Source organism: Elephantulus edwardii, unplaced genomic scaffold, assembly GCF_000299155.1.
Source record: "Elephantulus edwardii isolate Elephantulus edwardi_28Jun2011 unplaced genomic scaffold, EleEdw1.0 scaffold00145, whole genome shotgun sequence".
In the NCBI taxonomy this organism is placed as follows: domain Eukaryota; kingdom Metazoa; phylum Chordata; class Mammalia; order Macroscelidea; family Macroscelididae; genus Elephantulus; species Elephantulus edwardii.
The window spans coordinates 523,335-543,188 of record NW_006399895.1 but is presented as its reverse complement, the minus strand read 5'-3'; the positions used below and the strand labels follow the sequence as shown (position 1 = coordinate 543,188).

The 19,854-nt window shown below is 39.2% G+C and overlaps 1 protein-coding gene and 1 pseudogene across 2 annotated transcripts in view; both read left to right on the top strand.

Annotated features, from left to right (window-relative positions):
• LOC102843031 overlaps positions 1 to 166 on the top strand; it is a 36,911-nt pseudogene extending 36,745 nt beyond the window's left edge. Inside the window, exon 18 of the transcript XR_438942.1 lies at positions 9 to 166. The product of XR_438942.1 is annotated as a eukaryotic peptide chain release factor GTP-binding subunit ERF3A-like (transcript). The remainder of the gene's footprint in view (positions 1 to 8) is intronic.
• A 9,352-nt stretch (positions 167 to 9,518) lies between these two features.
• Positions 9,519 to 19,075, top strand: LOC102861241 (ribosomal L1 domain-containing protein 1-like). Its single transcript, XM_006894520.1, has 10 exons — positions 9,519 to 9,608; positions 10,678 to 10,817; positions 12,303 to 12,441; positions 13,474 to 13,622; positions 13,718 to 13,819; positions 15,002 to 15,095; positions 15,183 to 15,305; positions 17,051 to 17,131; positions 17,213 to 17,371; positions 18,752 to 19,075. Exons 1-10 carry the CDS (start codon positions 9,519 to 9,521, stop codon positions 19,073 to 19,075), a joined length of 1,401 nt encoding a protein of 466 aa, XP_006894582.1.
• Positions 19,076 to 19,854: the final 779 nt, after the last annotated feature.

Below are 19,854 nucleotides of genomic sequence, written 5' to 3'. Positions count from 1 at the left end.
ATTTCTAGGTAAGACCATTGCAATTGGAAAAGTTCTGAAACTGGTTCCAGAGAAAGACTAAGCATTTTCTTGATGACCCTGCACAATACTGTGAGGAAAATTGACTGCAAAAGCCTACTTCACACCGCCTTCTCTTAATTTCTGCCCATTGAAAAATCTCTCCCCACGGCCCATGGCCCCAATTTTGCAAAGAGAAAATTCACAGCCAAAGTCCACATTATGCCAGCTTTCTCATATTGAGAGCTCTGCTATGCCACTGTTGAATTTTTTCCCTAAGATCCCCCCTCCCCCCTAAACTGCTTCCTTGGACAGATTTGGCAATAGCTTTGTAAGTGATGTGGACATAATTGCCTACAATAATGAAAATCTACAGGAATTTTTTTATTTCTCATTATCCCCCTTAGGCATATTTTAGGCTTTTTACCCCAGGCAGATCATTCTGAGTGTGCGAGTGTGTGTGCACATGTTACAAAGACAACTACCATGTTAATAAAATATTCAATTTGAAACCCTTTTCGGTATTTGAATTGCTTTTGAATAATGTTTTTTATCTGGATGTAACATTGTTGCATTAGCTTTTTAACTTTCCCAAGTAATTGAATACATTTTATTACTTGGACTTTTCTAAACTCTTCCCCTACCTATACTACTTTAAATGAGGCATTTACAAATAATGTTCAAGTTTGTATTAAAGGAAAGAATTCGTTTGAGCCCTTCGTTTGATGGTTAATGCGTACATAAAAAAAAAAACCTTGATGCAACTGTGACATTGCTTTATTATAAGTAGGTCTATCACTTATTTTCTGCCTATTCCTATTTTAACTTTTATTAAACTCAGTAAGTTGTTTTAAAATACAACAGCATACTGCAGTTTTTCTAACTGAAACAATGAAAATGTACCCCTATAGAAAATTCCATTAACTTATTGAATCAGTGGGATTTACAATAAAGAAAGCATGTTGAGACCTGGCAAAAATGCCTCCTTTAGTATTTATAACAGCTGCATGCATCTAATATGAAAATATTACCAATTACAAGTGCCAGTTCTACAAGTAAATTCACTCCTTGTATCAGTTCGTTTTTAAGTTGGATAATTCCTGCTGGTAAAGCTAAATCTCAATCCAACAATAAATGAACACATACTTAGGATCATCAGAATGTGCAGAGACTAAAATTTACAAGCACAGTATCAGTTTTATCTTACTTGAGTTTTCGTAAATACAAGGCTAAAATTTAATTGTAGTTTGGATGAATCACACTGCAGCACTGTAGTGGTTTTTAGATTGAAGGCTAACTTTCTGCCCTATCATGACTTTGAAATTTTTTAAATAAATGAAGAATGGAAGAGACAATGTCTGGGTTCACTGGAAGCCCCCCTGATGTTGTGTGTTGACATTCATTGACTATGTGGTCTCTTTCAGATTGTGATTTTACCTCTAAGATAATTTGTAATTGTATATTTAATGACAAGTTCATTTCCTGTAATCTTCATCCTCAGAAAAGAAAAGCCTAGTCAGACTGTATTCCCAAATCACAAAACAAACAAATCAAGCCTGTTTCCTAACAATGGAATTTCCATTCATTTCATGAATAAGGCTATATTTTATGAACAGAGCAGTTATTGTCTGCCTTCTAAAAGTATACTTATGGCTATTAAATTGCATGTAATTTAAATAAATTTATTAAATGTGCAAACCTCTGGGCTTTTATTTTTCTGGGAAATATGAGCTTTAATCAGAACATAATAACTCTTTTTGTAATTCCAAGCTAATAGAGCAAAGTATTAGCAATTGCTTAGATTTTAACAAATCTAAAAGCTGAAGAGTCAGTGAAATAATTTCCAAAGATAGTCCCATTTTAAAATCGAACATATTTTAAACTAGTTATTTGCTAGTTATGTTTAGAAACATTCTGTGCATGTTGCCAAGACTTCAGTAAGATGACATGGATATCAACGATGAAAGACCTACCTCTTAAAAGAATATAATAAAAAATACATATGTAAAAATTTCATTGGATTGTTGCAGATCTGAGCAAATAGTGATTGAGTTATTTAAAAGACATTTTAATGTCCATATAACCATCCCAAAAAGCTTTGAGAATTATTTCCATGTAGATTTATTGCATCTTAAATTTCCCTAGTTACAATGTCTAGCTATTTGGTTGGTGAACTGGCAGTGTGTGGAGCCAGTTGGACCTTTAAAAAGCAATACAAATTCCTATATTGTCATTTTGTCTTCTGTCAGTGCAAATGTGTGTAATGGAAGACAATGCAAAAGTAGGGTAGTTAGTTGCGTATTTTAGATACTACAGACATAAAAACCTTTTTCTCTAACACTGAGATAGAATAGTTTTCTTTGTAACTTTTTACACTAATAATGTTCTTTATATAACTTTCATGATAGATTATTAAGGTCATTATTGTTGGGTTTTGTTTTTGTTTTTTTTTAACTAATGGACTGAATTCAGGTGAAGAAAAGATAATGAAATAAACATCTAAGTAATTGCTATTTTAAGCCTTCTTATTTTGGGAAAGGGGAAAGAAAAACGTAACAAATTCTTGTTTTTCGTTTGGAAAAACAAAATGATTTATCCAGCAAAAATATATGTAAATTTAAGCCAGAAGATTTGAGTATATTGCCATGAAATTAAATGACAAATAGTAAAGTGATCTTGACTAATTTAATTTAGGTCATGTAAAAAAATCCTTGTTTTCAATTGAAAAGTCTTGAATATGTGATAACTGAATGTAAACATTTTGTAAATTGTCTGTAAAAGAGTACAGGTTGTTCACTCCAGCGTAAGATCACTCATACTTGTCTGCTAGTTAAATTACAAGAACTGTTTTTACAGTACGGGACATTGAACATGAAGTAATGAAGTTTCTTGGCATACCTTCAGCCGGAGCGCTACAAATATTTTGGATCACACTTGAAATCAGGTGCAGTTTTACAACCCATGGAAAAGACGAAATCTATGGTCAAAAAATTGCTCCCATGATGAACTTTTGAAAGTAATCAACTAAACTCCCCTGGTGATCTTCAGAACACTAGTTACGGGACTATAATTACTTTGTGATCTTTGTTGACTACTACACATGAAAGCACTCCAGTACCTTTCCTCACTGACATCAACTTGCTTGTGGAACGCTGCTTCATGGATGAAAACTTCCTTTGGGTAGAAATTAAGATAGTCACGGATGAAAAACAATTTTATTATAGCTCATAACATCAGGCAACAGTCAGACTTTCAACCCTTTATGAAATTTTGGTTGAAGCTCCACAGCTCTGATTGTAGGATGATTAAATGTTATACTCAGTGTTGGCCTACCTTAACAGAACAAACTGTGCCATTAATCCTCTCACAGACATATGTAAGGTAGATAGCAATCAACTGGACTTGGGGATGATTTTCTCCAAATACAGCTTTTAGTTCCTCCAGCTAATTTTTCAGTGATTTCTAGCAGATACTATCTAATACAGTCATAGTTTGTTTCTTTTAGAGATCTTGCCAATGGCAGAAACTTGTTAATTATATATGCATAACTCAAAAAGACTTCAGTTTCCATTTAACAGTTACTAAAGTATTTTAATTTTCTAGCAGTAGTTAAGTGGATTCCATTTGAACCAACTACTGCCATGATTCATGTAGAGGTGGTTCAACTTTCTCGATGGCTTTTCATTCTAGGACATTCTGGATTTTCAGCGTCCTAGAACATTGAGTCTTCCCTTCAAGAAATATACTTTTCACATACCTCTAATCCTATGCTTCCTTGAAACAGTAATAATGATAGCTGAGTTGTTTACTAAGAATTATAAGGGCCTAGAGGTGTAGAAATAAAGAGAAAACCTGTTTTTCATAAAAGGGAAAATAGGTACTATGGGCAGAAAATTCAAGGACTTAAGGATTTCCTTTTCTGTCCTGTCACACATGCCCTTATTTAAAATCTGTAATGGAAAAACCTCAGGTTTTGTGGACAGCAAAGGTAGAATTGACATTTTCAACTTTCTAAGGCTCCCCTCCACCAGGCGCATTAGCTAGTGCTTAACTGTCAGCCCAAGTCCTTGCTACCTCCATACTTGCCCCAGTGGAGGTGTCCACTAAGCTGCACACCTCGGGGTTGTCCTCACCTCCATTTTCTCTACACTTGTTAAATGGATCTCAGCCTGGAAGGTCTGCATTTTAAGGACTCACACTTTGGGTTCTCAGAAATTTACATATCCCTTACTTTATTCAGTTTGTTTCTAAAGTAAATGGGCCAGAATTCAGTGAATAATATTCACTAGACAGCAGGATAATACCTAGATTTAAAAAAATAATAATAAAAAATAGGGAGGATTAAAGGGAATTGATGTAAGTTAGCTTTTTAGCCTAATTCCAGAGCATGAAAACATGCTCTAGGAAGGAATTAAGGGACTCCAGCAGTAAAGATACATTTTTCTTATGATTTGTAGCTACCTACTGTGCCTGACTTGGTGCCTGTGTGAGGATTAAGCCCTTAGTCTGCTCTTGCAATTATTCAAATGACTGAAATAATAAAGCTTTTGTAATAACAATAAAAATTATCATCTTCCCTTTTGAAAGATTTGTCTGTCTTTATAATTAGCTGTATTTATTTCATCAGTGTATCTCCATTTCCTGTACATAACATTCTTTTTGTATTAAGTACGAGAACTGTCTACAAGCAGATTTGTTCGATGGATCCAGTAAGTTGTTACATAAAGAACTTTCAAACTTGTAATCTGCTTGCATATGGTATGCAAGACTTGGGTGTATAACTGTACAATGACAAAAACAGCAGCCTTCTAGGAAAATCAAACTGATTAATAAATATCACAATATGTGGTTTTATTAGAATAGCAGAGTTAGGGAACATCAAGAACTATGAGTCTGGATTCTATATTCTGGATTTTTTAAAAAGAGACCAGTATTTGCTCTTCTTTACTGAGCAAATAAAGTGAAATAATAAACAGGTTATATACACTGTTGTGGAACTCTTGGTACAAGTGATTCATGTGCTCAGTGGCCAACTCAAAGCCTGGTAGTTCACATCTATCCAGGGGCACCTCAGGCCTGGACATGCATGGCTTAGAGTGAATAGCAACAGCTGCTTAAATTAATGGCAGCAAATACATTCCTTTTAATGGTCTCTCTTGAGTCTCACTACTCGAACTTCTAAGCAGCATTCTGGCTATACTTCTTTCAAGCATGATTTGCATTTTGCTGTTCTTGGTATACCAGTCAACACCACAATTCAAAGGCATCAATTCTTAGAGTCCTGATGGAATGGTGGTAAATTACTTGGCTACTAATCAAAGGCATCAATTTTCCAACCTAGGAAACGATGGGGCCATTTCAGGCTATCATATGGGGTTGCTGAACTGCAATTAATTCAATGGTGCATACAAATAATACATACTTGATAAAATGGATGATTTCTGTGAGAACAAAAGTTCTTAAAATTGACTCGAAAAGAGAAACCCAGTCTTAAGGACACCCTTAACAGGGTTTTTTCAGAACACATTTGCACAATGTAATGTGTCATATCATTTGACTACTACTTCCTTGGTTGGTGACTCTCCATCCCAATAAAATCAAATCCTTGATAACTTCAATTATTTTCTCTAGCACTTAAGCACAATTAGTTCTGATCTCTAACTCTGCCACATCTGTACTTGATACAGTCTGATTAAAGAACTTTGTTGTATTTAGGCATCAAACCACATACAGGATGTTGTTAGATGCTACTGACTGGTTCCAACTCCCAGTGATGCTATACAAGACAAGGAAGCATTGTCTGGTCCTACACTGAGCTCACAGACATGCAGTGCCCACTTGCAGTCACGGTGTCAGTTCATTGATGGTCATTTTTTCTCTGATTCTACCAAATGAAGTGCTCTTAGGATCGTTTTTGTAGGTTTGACAACTATTATATAGTTCTTCACATATGCAACCAGTTTTAGAAACTGCAGCATTTCCTATCAACACACTTTCGGGAAGAGTGCATCCATACCTTGGCTGTAGCTTTGTGATGAGCAACGATGTATCTTCCAATCTGAAATGACTGATAACCAAATTAAAGTATCCCAAATTTAAAAGAAACTGAAATGAGACAGCTAATGAAACCCATGTGAACGTGGGATAAAAGGTGCTATGTTACTATAGCACTCTCATTATTATAGCACTGCCTTGGTGGTGTAGTAGGAGGTTATGTTTGCTTAGTGGGTAAGGAATTACACTAACTCAAAGGCAGGCAGTTAAAATCCACCAGCTACTCTGGCTCTGATAACTTAGTGGAGGATCAGCTATGAGTTGATTCTGACAACGAAGAATGTGGTGCAGTGCGTAACATTTTGAACTGCTAACCAAAAGGCTGACAGTTTAATTCCACTAACTGCCCCAGGGGAGAACTATGAGCAATCTCCTCCCACACTGATTTACAACCCTGGAAACCTAATGGGAAGGTGGCTGTGCGTTGAATCCACTTGACAATGAGAATGGAGGTACTCTCATTGCTGGCAAGATTATTTTTTATCCTTTATGACCATTTATTAATTTTCAAATGAATATTCCTTGAATGACAACAATCTTGTCTATTTGCTGAACTGAACAACTTGGTGTTGCTGTGATGTTGCACACTGTTCCGTAGTCTTGTCAAATACCATAATGGTTACCCATTATGTACAGTGTTTGGATGAGCTTCCATATTGATTTATAATAGGAAGCAGGAGTGGCATCCACTTCCTCTGGAAACTCTACAAATTCTGTAAATTCTACAAACTCTCTAAATTCTATAAATGTACAGAAATTATGGTAGTTATAGAACAGAGTTTAGGTCTTTTATGCAAAACTTATTCTCAAGTCGTATTCTACTTGACGACACTTAACCACTGCTAAGTGAAACTAGTATTGGTATATCTGGAGGAACACTCTTCCTCTTTGTACATCACTCTTTGCCACTGTGCAGTCTGAAGTAACCTGGGTTGCTGTGATGCTGAACCTTTTACCACTGGGGTATAAAATACCAGAAGGGTTTTCCAATGTAAACAGTGTTTGGTGGAGCTCCAGCTGTTAAACAGGTTTGGGAGCAGGAGTGGCATCCACTTCCTAAATCACATGCCTCTCTTAACTCTATGAACTTGGAGAAATGACAATAGTTATGGAAAGGCAATGTCTTTTGTTCATAGAGTCGCTATGAGTTGCGCTCGACTTGACGGCAATTAACAACAACAATTATGACCATAAATATGCTCTAGGTAAAAATTTTAACTTCATGTACAGTTATGGCATCCACTTTCATTTTCCTTGTATTTTTTTTTTCTCTAACACTAATTCAACATGCTAGTTTTTCTTGTAACATTATTTTCTTATGACTGTGTGGCCACACTACTTGCATGAAATGTTTGTGTTTTTCCTATTTTTCTGCTAGAAATAAGAAACCCTGCATCTGGCAAGTATATCTGTTACTCAATTACTATTATTTGTGGCATAATCCTCTTTTATTAATTAGGCAAAACATCTCCCTCCAAACGTGCATTGGGTTACATTAAATGTTACCTGTACATTTTCTTAATTCATTCCACCTCCCTATTGTCCTTTTTAACAATTCATTTCACTTCAATGGAAACAATGAAGACTGCATCCAAATTCAGAAGAATAAGAGTTAAATGGTTAAAATGCTTTGTTTTTTTTATACAAGCTTAATTGGCAAGTTAGGCTATTTCTATCTTTTTACAAATTTCTGGTTTAGGAGTTTAGTCAAGAATTGGGCTACTGACATTGTAAAATGCTATTATAGACAAGTCTTTCTTGATAATAAAAATAATTAGTACTGTAAGACATTTCTTGAGACACGAAAACTACCTTCATTTCGCTCATTTACCTTAGCAATGATATATTTTAAGTACTAAAGTTTCATTTTTTTCTATCACCCATCTTACTCTAAAACCTTTTCTCCCCTCTCATCAATTTAAAAGCCTTGCATCAGAAGGAAAACGGAAATTCTCATACGGATAATGAAGAAATTTGGCTTACTGGTGACCGTTGAAATATAATAAATATAAATATATTAATATATATCATAAATGTTACACATTTACTTGAGAGCTCTGGTGACATAGACTGTAGGCAGTTGCGCTGCTAGCCCAGACGCTAAGGCTGACAGTTCGAATCCCAACAGCTCCATGAAGGAAGGCAGGGCAATCACTCTTCTCCAGTGTGATTTACACCCTCTGAAAACCCGCTGGAGGCTCAGCGAGGGGTCACCTCCGACTGGATGGCAATGAGTGAAGGATATGTTTACAATTAAAAAAAATAAAAAATAAAACAATCTGTGTCTCTACGATTTCTCCAGGGCCTCCACTTGATAATGGCTCGATCACTCTGGCTTCATTCAGCTCATTCCTTTCTCCCGATCCGCTCCCGTCTGCCTTGCAAACACCTTCTTGTATTCATGCCTGGAAGTCTGACTGTCAAAACCCTTCAAGGAAACAGAAGGGCACCTGGCAGGCATCTGACACCTTCCCCCAAAACAGAAAATGTGAGACATCAAACCTGGCTTAATATCTAATAACCGCGTGCGAAACCCGGCTGCATTTTGCAAGACAGACTGTGACAGATAAAAGTTTGGAGGTGCCCAAGATTTTTACGCACATTTCTCCTAAAAGGCACTTAAAGGCAACTTCGAGATTAGCAGCAGGACACTCATTCCTGGTCTGGAAATATAGGAAAGGGGCACTTTTGCAAACAGTAGACTTGGAAAGCCTCCTACTCTCATTTTTTCCGTCTTTCTTACATCGCTTCTCGGTGGTTATCTCCGGGCGCAGGGACCCTGGTGGTTGAGCGGGGAAGAAGACTTCCACCCTTCTCCACGCTGCCCGTATTCCCGTCTCCACACCCACGGACCCCTCTTACCTCCCGATCGGAAGCTGCTGAGAGTCACAGCGCTGAGCGAGGACGCGTCCGGCGCCCCCCCGCGAACGCAGCCCCGCGTCCAGGGGAGACGATAGCGCGGGAAGCCTTAAGCAGTTCGCCCGAAGTCACACAGGAGGTGAGTGGTGGCGCCATGGCTCCCACGCGAGCCCGAGGCCTCCCCACGGCCCCGCGGGCCTCGCAGTCGGGTCCCCGGGGCGAACGAGTGGACCCCACGGCGTCGGCTGACAGCACTCCTCGCCGTCTCGAAGAGCATTAGAGTCAGTGAGAGGGAAAAGTCGGCAAGGCTGCTTCCCGCGCCTCCTAGAAACCAGAGGCAGAAACGGAAAGAGAAAACGGTGTCCCAAGGAAACCGCTCCGACTGCAACTGGAGAACGAATTCGGTCGGTTCTACAAAGCCCCACCTCTGAAGTTAGGCGCCTAGGGACCGAAGGGCCGGTCTTCCCGGAAATGACGTCAAAGGTCAGGTTGACGCCGCTTAACATCCGGCTGTGGGGCCCTATTTCACGCGTGCGCAGTAGGAGAGAGCTGTATGTTCCGCACGCGCTTTCCGCACGCGCTTTTTTTTTTGCACGAGGTGGGACGGAATGGAGGTCTCCGCGGCACCTTCAACTTTGCCCTCGACTCCAGTGGTCGCGGCTGAAGCAGAGTCGCGGCTGGAGCTGAACAAAATACAGGCAAGCGACCTCTGGGAAGGGTAGTTAGGAAGTGGGGTGGCCAGGGCCCGTGTGAGATGCAATGATGCTTGTTGTTGAACGACTGCGGCCTTGGCCCACCTCAATAGATGCTTCGGGCTTTGGGGGGGGATCGCAGCTCTTCGGCAGCCGCAGCGTGACTTCTTTTTGTGTGTGTGGTGGGCATTGGCTTTCTCATCATGTGACTTGGCTCCCTTTTAAAATAAAACGATTGCTTGTGTTTGATCAAGCCGCTTATTTTTGCTAGCACCATTAATTCCCGTTTAAAAGGGAGTCTCGTGCCCTCCACTCACTAGATCACATAAGGTAATGAAAATAAAGGGCGTTAGCCAGGGTCCAGGTGTGTACTAAGCACACAATAAACGCTAGTTGATGTTTATATTATTATTATTATTATTATTACTATTATTACATTTATTAGCATTACCAACTTCATCGTTGAGCGCAGTGTCCTCCATAAGACCCAGTGTCTTACGTAGCAGTGGTTCCCTTGTGTAGATAGACGCTGGAGGCCAATATTTAGGCTGTTTCTCTTTAATTTTTACATGTCTCTTGAGTACACCTTGACAGTTCCTAATTGAGTTGGTTGAGGAGTTCAGGCAGTATAGTGGTAAGGAATTGGGCTGTCAACGCAAAGATACGAAGTTTGAATCCACCAAACCATTCGACAAGAGAAAGCATGGGAGTCTCCTGTGTGATGTACTCCTTCTGAAAACCAGCTGGAGGATCAGTGACACCCTAGTGGTACCCAACAGTAGGTATGGGGAGGAGCCCAGGTGGTGTTAACCAGAAGGCCAGTGGTTTGGAACCAGCAACCACTCAGCGGAAGAAAAATGAGGTAGACTGCTCCCTTAAAGATTTATAGCTGAGAACCCTCGTAGTCCTTTTTGTAGTCTGGTCTGTTAGGAGTTGGGATCAACCCAAGGACAGTGAGAATAGATAAGACTGTAGAGGTTGCCTCTTAAAATAGAAGATTTAAAAGAAACAGGGAGAGGCGTAATGTCAAATTAAATTGAAATTTAACTTTCTTTTCTGTTCTTCCACTTTCCAGGTTAAAAAGGCAGTGAAAGCTCTGTTGGCACATGTACAGTCAAGGAAAAAAGCCAATGAAGTGCTTTTGAATGAAAAGGAACCTTTCTTTTTAATGGTGGTTTTATGGAAGATCCCAAAGAAGGAATTGCGGGCCAGATTGTAGGTTCTGAATTTCTCTATTTGTTCTTTTCTTCTGCTTTGTCGTTATATGTAACTTTAACCATTCCAACTTAGTTTCTGGAGGTAACTTTTAGAAACGGAAAACATCAAATAATTGTATCTAAAAGGATCATAGGAGTACAGACATGTTAAAGTTTCTTAGAAAATTCATCAGCATTCTGGAGCGTTGGCAGCTTGTTAACCTAAGCAATGATACTGAATCCAAAATGGAGTTTTACACAAGACAGAGAATAAAGTGTTTCTGTATTTTAGGAGAATTTCTTTGTATTTGTGAGAACTTGGACCTGCTCCTGAGTTTCTCGCTTTGAATCTCAGCTTTTCTCTTAACTGATCCTTACGCACCTACTTCAACTTTTTGCATTCCCTGTACATTTTTTTTTCCTATACCTTTGCTCATACAGTTTTTCTGAAAGCTTTTCATCTTTCTAGAATTTTACTTCTGGGGATTTCTACAGCTAGCATTCAGCCTCTTCTCTCACAAGTCATTCTGCTTTGAATTGATGCCTCTTTTTAAAGACAATTATGTTTTCCCAGAACATACAGGCCTAGGGAACATGTTGGCCTCTTCCTATAAGACATCACACATGCTTGGGGTACCTCTTCATTTGCTCCCATGTTTTCAGTTCAGTTCTTAAAGTTATATTGTTGATTCAAGAGTTTTCCAGAAAATAAAGTTCTAAACCAGGACTGCCCTGGTGAAACTGAGTTACTCCAGTGTCAAAGGAGCTCTGGGGGCTTAGTGATAATTGGTGCTGCCAGCCTAAGGCATGTGGTTAAATCCATCTGCTGTGCCGTTAGAGAAAGATGGGCAGTCTCCCGTGACTTCTATTGCCTCTGAAAACCTGCTGGAGGGTCAGCTATTAATCTTTCCTGACTTGATTGTACCATAACAGCAACACCACCATATATGTTGTGTACGGTCAAGTCATTTCCAGCTCATCACAACTTTATACATCAGACTCAAGCTGCCTAGTAGATAGAGTTTCTTAGGCTGTTTTGGGAGCAGATCTCAGTCTTTTTCTTCCACGGAGCGAGCGGTTGGTGGCTTATACGACTGACCTTGCAGTTAGTCATATATATCTGGCTTTATTTATATAAACGTAAATATACTGATTACTTGTGCAGTATTTTGGACATCATCTTAAGGTCTTTTGACCCTGGTTATTTGTGGCTATTTCCTTAAATCTTTTTTCTCTGAATCACTGAAAACTACATTTGTTCTTACGTGTTTGTTTTGGCACAGTATTTCCTTAAAAAGCATGAAGGGAGGTTGTAGGTTTATTTTTTAAAAAAATAAAATTTTTCTTTTATACTGGTTTACTTAAAAATTTTATATACTGTTTATATATTGTTTTTCATATCAAAATGAATGGGTTTTGAAGCAATACATCTAAACTATATTCTACAGATTATGAACATACACACAGTTTATAATGCTGCTTTGCTTCCTTGTGCATTTTATAGGTCCTTGCCTCATGCTATCCGATCCGACTTGTCAGAAATCTGTTTATTTACCAAGGACGAGCCCAATTTAACTGCTGAGAAGACAGAACATTTCTATAGGGATCTTTTGAACAAGCATAAAATTAAAACCATTTCTCAGGTAATAAGCAGATTAGTATTTTCAAGATAATACTAATACAATTTCTTTGTTTTGCCTTGTAACAGAACTTTTAATGAATTTAAGTAGTGTTTATTTCATGTTGGCTTATGCTAGAATAGTTGTCGAAGTTTTCTAACCTGAAAGCTGAATGTGGCTTATTACTAGTACCTTGTCTCTCTGACAGATTATGTAAAGGTTGCTCTGCTTTGTTGTCCCCCTGTATTTTCAGTGTTTCTGTATAGTGGCTATGGTTGACTTGACAGCAGTGGGTTTGGGTTTTAATTTTAAAATTGTTTGTCCCAGAGGTGCACGGTTCGAATCCACCAGATGCTCTGCCGGGTAAGGAGGGGCAATCTCCTCCTGTACCAGTCAGATCTGATTTGACGGTACACGCACACAAAAATAATAAAATAAAAATAATAAAATTGATTGCTTTCCTTCCTGTCTGAATTGAAGTTTCTTTAGTTGAGGACTGCTCTTATCTAGGTCAGCATTTCGCATAGTGTCTGACATGTGAGAGACACTCCTGCGTTTTACTTAAGTAAATCAACAATACCGAGATAGCTGGCCATCAAGATGATTCCAGCTTATGGTGAGCCTGCTGCAAAGTAGAATTATGCTCCCTGAAGTTTCAAGGCTTTGACCTTTTAGGAGCATTAGCCAGGCCTTTCTTTTGAGGTGCCTTTTAAAGACTGTCTTCAAGTTAGAGGCTTACCTGTTTTGATATGTGTGGCTCGGACTCATCACCATCAAATAAGAACCCACTCACAGCTGACCCTCTAGGAGTTTCCAAGATTCTAAATCCAACAGGAGGCAATTGCCTGTCTTTCTACCGCCATGCGGCTGGTGGATTCAAACCACCAGAGAGGTGTGGCCTTTGAGTTAGCAGCTCAACTCTAGGCTGCATTGTCAGAGTTCCCTTGCACAGTTCTGGGAAATGCTAAAATCTGAATAAGGTGGGATAAAAATCAGGTATTTCATCTTGTTCAGTTTCTTAACTTTGTGATTGTCCTTCTCCCTTATATATTCTAGGTTATCTCTCTCCAAACTTTGAAAAAGGAATATAAGCCCTATGAAGCCAAACTTCGCCTGTTGGGTAGTTTTGACCTCTTCCTGACTGATGCAAGAATTAGGAGGCTTTTACCTTCAATTATTGGAAAGCATTTCTATCTCAGAAAGAAGTAAGTGTCTTTGCAGTGACCAGATTCCAGCAGGATGAAATGAATATAAGTGTTATGTCTTCTGTTGTCTTAAAACCTGTCTGTGTATTTTATAGAGTTCCAGTAAGTGTAAACCTCCTGGCCAAGGATTTAGCAAAAGAGATCAATAACTGCGTTGGTGGAACGGTCTTAAACATCTCTAAAAGCGGTTCTTGCAGGTGTGTATGAGGCCTGTCTTCAGCCCACTTTGTGTCAGTGTTGTTTACAGAGCCACCTGTGGCTGCTGGTTACTGTTTGATATGGGACAGTTGCAGTTAGTAAGAAAATGATGGAACCAGTAATGTTCATGATCCTGAATTTTCATGTCCACCAGGATCAGAGTAATTTTGCAGATTGAGAGAGGGATTGAAGTCATGAGCTGGCTCTTTGGGAGTAAGGCGGTGGCAAATCTCAGCACGTTGCCGCACACTTTTAAATTGCAGGCCGTGATTAGAAACACCTTTTTTTTTCCAATTGTTTATGACTGCCTTATGAAATTGAGCGTCAGTCCTGTGTTTGGAAGTGAAAATTATTATACCCTGACAAAATGCACACTGAATATTTGCGGAAATGCTCCAAATTGTTAAATATGAAAAATCGCACTAAGAAACAATTGATATGTTATCTGGAATGCTATATCTTTTTTTTTTATGTATTACTGAATAATTAACAAATAAATGCATTAGTACACTTCGTACGAATGATCCTTTTTTTTAAAAAAAAATTTAGGTTGTTTATTTTTCATTTCAATGAACATCTACAGAGATTTTGGGATTCCATTCATTCATTGTTGCACCCTTCTCCCCGCACAAACCCTTCCCCCCTCCCCCCCATTTGCTCCTCTCCTTGAAAAGCAAAAGAAAATGATCCTTTTTTTTTTTTAATTAATTAAAATGTGCAGAACAGCTATAGCTGTCATTTGTGGCAGCGATTTAAAATATTTAAAATGTACTGTCTGAAAACTTGCCTGCTGGCTCAGATGTCTAGTGTGGAAGTAGTACCTGTCATATGAGCCCTCCTTCCTGTGTCTTTCCACCTAAGATAATGAGCCTAGGCATACTCATTGGTAACAACACACGAGAAAACAGAACCCAAGGGTTCATGACTGCCCAGCAGGAAGGCCATTCCAACCAGGGAGATGATGATGTTTGTATGTTTTTTTAGAAAAAAGTTTTGGAATTAGGCATGTGTCTCCCCACCCCTCTGCTATACCAATCCTGTATTTTGGGAAGGCATTTCTAAGAAATAATGGATGAATGGAAATCCAAAATCTTTGTAAATTTTTGTTAAAATTAATAGTAAAAAATTAATACAAAAATAATAAATAAATAAATAATGGGTCATACTATTTTGAATTTCAGCACTATCCGTGTTGGTCACACTGGAATGAAGATCCAGCAGGTTGTTGAGAATGTCGTTGCTGTCGCAAAGGGCCTTTCAGAAAAATTGCCAGAGGTCTGTAGTCTTTGCAGGTGTATTAACTAATTGTCTGTGTAAAATGACCAAATATATATAAATGTCTTATTCTTTTCTTTGTTTCAGAAGTGGGAAAGTGTGAAACTCTTATACTTGAAAACGGAAAGATCTGTTGCCCTTCCAATCTTCTCTTCGTTTGTCAGCTCTTTGAAGGAGGAGAGAGTGCTCACTCCTGACCAGAAGAAAAAAGTTAGTATCATTTTAAAAATAACTGCGTAGGCTCAGTTAGTACCAAAGATGTAAATTTAACTCAGACAAGTGAACTATATTGTCATTTAAGTTATAAAAGGATTAATTATGGTACCTTAGAAGACACCCTTACATTGGAAAAATTAAACCAAGGTTTACTTAGTGACATATAAACAAAATTTCCTGTTGTGTTAAGCTAACAGATTCCTGTGGGGGGGAAATGGTGTGCCTGACATCTGACCTAAAAGGTTGGCAGTTTGAATCCACCCACTGGCACCGTAGAAGACAGGGCAGCTTGTTTCTGTAAAGATCACAGTCAAGAACACCCTAGAGAACAGTTTTCAGTAAGACCTGGTATTGCCATAAAGAAGAATCAACTAGACTGCATCTGGGTGTTTTGTTTCGTAAAGCTAATAGATCTCGATTTTCTGTGGGTTTGTTTTTTGTTTGTTGGGGTTTTTTCCCTCTTCTTTTCTGCAGCCCACTCAGCCCACCGAGCCTTGATTTTGATGTTTGTAGATTATCATTGCCACCTTTACCAGCATGAACAGAATAGAATGAAAGAAAGTTTATTTAGTCCAGATGACTTTTTTGCTCTTTGTGCTGTTTCCTAGTTTCTGCTTCCAAGAAAAAGTCTGGCTGTACCTTTTCTAAGGCAGAATTGTATGTTCATGGTATATTCAGTGTTCTTTCCCAACACAGTTCATAGACCTGGTCTCACATACTTTGGGTTATATTAACATGAAGGCCCTTCCCCCCCGGAGACTTGCACAGGATCACTAAAAGGGTCAGTAAAGAGGAGACCCTCAGTGTGATGGAGCGATAGGTACTGTGTCTTCCGGCACAGAAGGATTGTGTGGTCAATGCAGGATAAAGTTTCATCTTTCTCACTTCTAAGGAGCACTCTGGTTGCATTTGTCCACTCCTTGTTCATGAGTATATTCTTGGCTAATTTAAGGATTAATAAATTCTCTGAAGACAAAAATACCACTTAAAATCTTTTAGATGGGAACGCGGTTGTTTTGCTTAAGTATTCTTTCCGAGTATTTTATCCTGATTTTTAACTTGTTTTCATTAGTTTTGATTTCTGCCCCCTTCCCCCCCATTGGTCACCAAATTAAGTTGCGGATTTTCTAGATGAAAATGGAATTTGGACACACTTAAAAATATCATAAAATTATGCTGATAATAGGCTTCTTTCAACCAAAATCCAAACTAGAGAAAAAAAAGTGTTCCGATTCTTCCTTAATCCCTCCCAGCCTTTAGAAAAAAATTGCTTTTATTTTAGTTAACTTTATCGAAATAAAATTCACATACCGTACAGTCAGAACAATCCTTAAGTTGCCTCCTGGTGAGATGGACTTTTATGAATCTGTAACCACGTAATTTCTTTTTTAAATCATGTAACTCTGGTAACACAGAATCTGTGTGGTGTTTGTCATAAAATAGCTAGCTCTCTGGCCCTGAGTCAATACAGTCAAGGGAAATTGAGATTCAAGTGCTGCTTGTTCCCTCAGAGCTTATGAGGTGTGCCAAAGGAAGCTCGTGAATAATCTGCTACAAGCGTCTGCAGGCTTCTGAATTTAATTTTTAAAAAAAATTGATGTGTTAAAAGAAGGTTGGCAAACCCTGTTAATGGCATTGGTGGAGTGCTGGCTTTTCTGTTTGAATTAAATTGCCACCAGAACGTGGTCCCTGCTAACATTGTGTATGTTGAAGGTTTTTTGTTTCTCCGTTTTTGGTAGATGGACAAGCAAAAACTGAAAGAAAGGATCCTGAAAAAGAAGGAGAAGAAAAGGAGGAAAAGAGAAAAGCAACAGGCAAAGGCTAAAAATAAGGCCTCTGCTGAAGAGCAAGGAGCTGCCAAAGCCAGTGGGGTTCCAGTGAAGACCCCCGAGCCCCAGAAGGGAGAGACCAAGACCCCCGAGCCCCAGAAGGGAGAGACCACTGGAGAGAAAGAAGAGAGCCACAGTGTGAAAGCCCAGCTGAAAGCAGAGGAATCTGAAGAAGAGATCCCATTGCTGGTGCCGATTAAAAAAACACCTGCTAAGGGAAAAAAGGCAGAGGTATTTATATTACTGCTTGATATTGTTAATGGACTGATTCAGTGGTCGTGTGTGTGTGTGTAAGAATAGTTACAGGAATGGGACACACACACACATATAGAGAATCATTGTCGACTTATGCATAGTCATATGTTCTCCCAAAGATTATCATGTAAGAGATAAGAACTCCAAAACGATGATAGTCACCATGACTGAATTCACTTTTATTTGAGATGTGGAAATTCTCAGAAAGCTGTGTTAGTAACACATCCTTTTCTGTATCTTGGAGACCAGAGACTCGACTCTTTATATTTCTAAAGAACATTGCCTTTTGGTTTTTTGTTTTGTGTTTCGTTTTTTTGGGGTTTTTTTTGTTTTGTTTTGTTTTTTTTAAAAAAAAAAAGGCCAGGGTAGAAATATTGGCAGATGGTTCTGTTTCTGAAGTTAAGTCCTGGGTTAGTACATCATAGTCTTGGAGAACTTGATGAGCAAGCTTAGGTCGTCATCCCAAAACCTCTGTCCCTTTAGAGACTTGGCTCCTACAGACTTCTACCTTCATAGGGTTCTGGGTTCCTTTAAAGAAGCCAAGTTGTTTGTTTTAAATTAATAATGTTTTAATTGTACCAGTCACCTACTTTGGAAGCAGAAGTGGCTTCCACTTTCTAATAAAATACATCCATCCGGAAACTCTGAATAAATATAAATATCGATAGGGGCTTCAGGCCTTTTGTTCATAGGGTTGCTGTGAGTCATGCTCGACTTGAAGGCAGTCAACAACAGTCAACTACTAGGGAGATATCTCTTGACATTTAAAGGGGAGGAAATGGGTTTCGGAGAGACATAGGGGATTGGATTCACCCCGTTATTCAGAGGAGATTCAGTGAGCCCCCTCTGGGCAGAGCTGTCTTGGGTGAAAACGCATTGTCTTTGAGTCAGTTCCAACTCATTGTGAGCCTTTACAGAGCCTCCTGTGGTTTCCAAGACTGTAAATCTTGGTAGCAGCAAAAGCCATCACAGCCCCTTTCAGCCACAGGGGAGAGTGGTTTTCCTTCAGTTGGGCCAGTGCATCTGGGTCCTTTTTACAGTTGTTAATAATGAATTTGTTACTATTTATAACATGCACAAGGAAAATCCATAGTCATTCTTCATTTATGACACTAAGGTGTTTTTTGAGCTCTGGTAAACTGCTGAAATCTCAAAGGCATATGGTTCACATCCACCAGCTGCTCCACAGGAGGAGGATGGACATTCGCTTCCCATGTGATTTACTGCCTCTGAAGACCAACTGGAGGGTTCTGACTTAGTGGTATACAGCAAGGTGTCATCTCAGGGCAGGAGGTAGTGGAATGTGTGTTACTTGATAAAAGCATTGTCACTTAACATTCTTCTTTTCCCTAGAAGCAAAAAGCTGCTGCAGTGCAGAAGTCTCCACAGAAGACTCCTGCTCCTAGCACCCCTCGTGGGAAGAAGAGAAAGGCCTCACCAGCTCCAGAGACCCCTAAACTTGCAGAGCCAGGGACCCCAGAGAAAAGCCCAGAGAAGAAGCCGAGAGTCAAAGAAGAGGCAGAGAAAGAGCGGAATCCCGCCCTGGGGAAGAAAGACCCGAGACAAACTCCGAAAAAGCCCGAGCCCAAGTTCTTCGCCACTTCAAGCAAGTCCGCCCGGAAAATGCCCCAGACCGCTAAACAACGGCCTAAAAAACCCAAAGCACCGCAGTCTACCTAAAAGCACTGGCTCAGCCAGAGGAAACACCACAGATATGTGGAGCTTAAAAAAAAACTCAGACCAGATCCTGACAAATATTTTCCCATACCAAGGCCCAAACTGAAAAACCACCACAGGTATTTCTGAAGCATGCCCTTGCGTACAAGGACCTGTGCTGACATAAAACCTACTTTTCATTGTTTCTCTTTATATTTGCCAAATGAATAAGGAGAATATGCATTGCTTCTGTCTGGATGTATATTATTTGGTTTTGGTTTTTTATTAAAGTGCATTTGTTTCTGCATATATTATTGATATGCCAAATCTCCAGGTTTCCTTTGAAAGCTTGTGATTGGACAGTTTATTTGCCTGCATTAAACTTGGTGTCTGCTCTTCCCTTCATTTGTGCAGGCTCACTGCATGAGAAGCAGCGAGAAATGTGTTCTCTCAGGAGAAACACATACCTTGGCCAGCAATCCGAGGTAGCAGACATTGTGAGGAAAATTGAGAGAACTCAGCGAGAGAGTTCTTACCTTTGGAAGCTTTCCTCGCTTTGTTCAAATCACTCCTCGCCCACATAGCATGCGCTCGTAGGTGAAGTCTAGGGTAGGCCTGGAAGAATTTTTAATAAAAGGATGGTTTTCAGATGTGCTTTCTACGTCCTTGACCTTTCACGAAATTTGAACTGTTTCCCAAATTCCTGGGAATATGACAGATTGACTATAGTATCAGAACCTGTTCACCTGCAAAAAGCAGAGTGAGGCATGCTTTCAGAGATGCAGGATTTCAGTAAAGTGAAT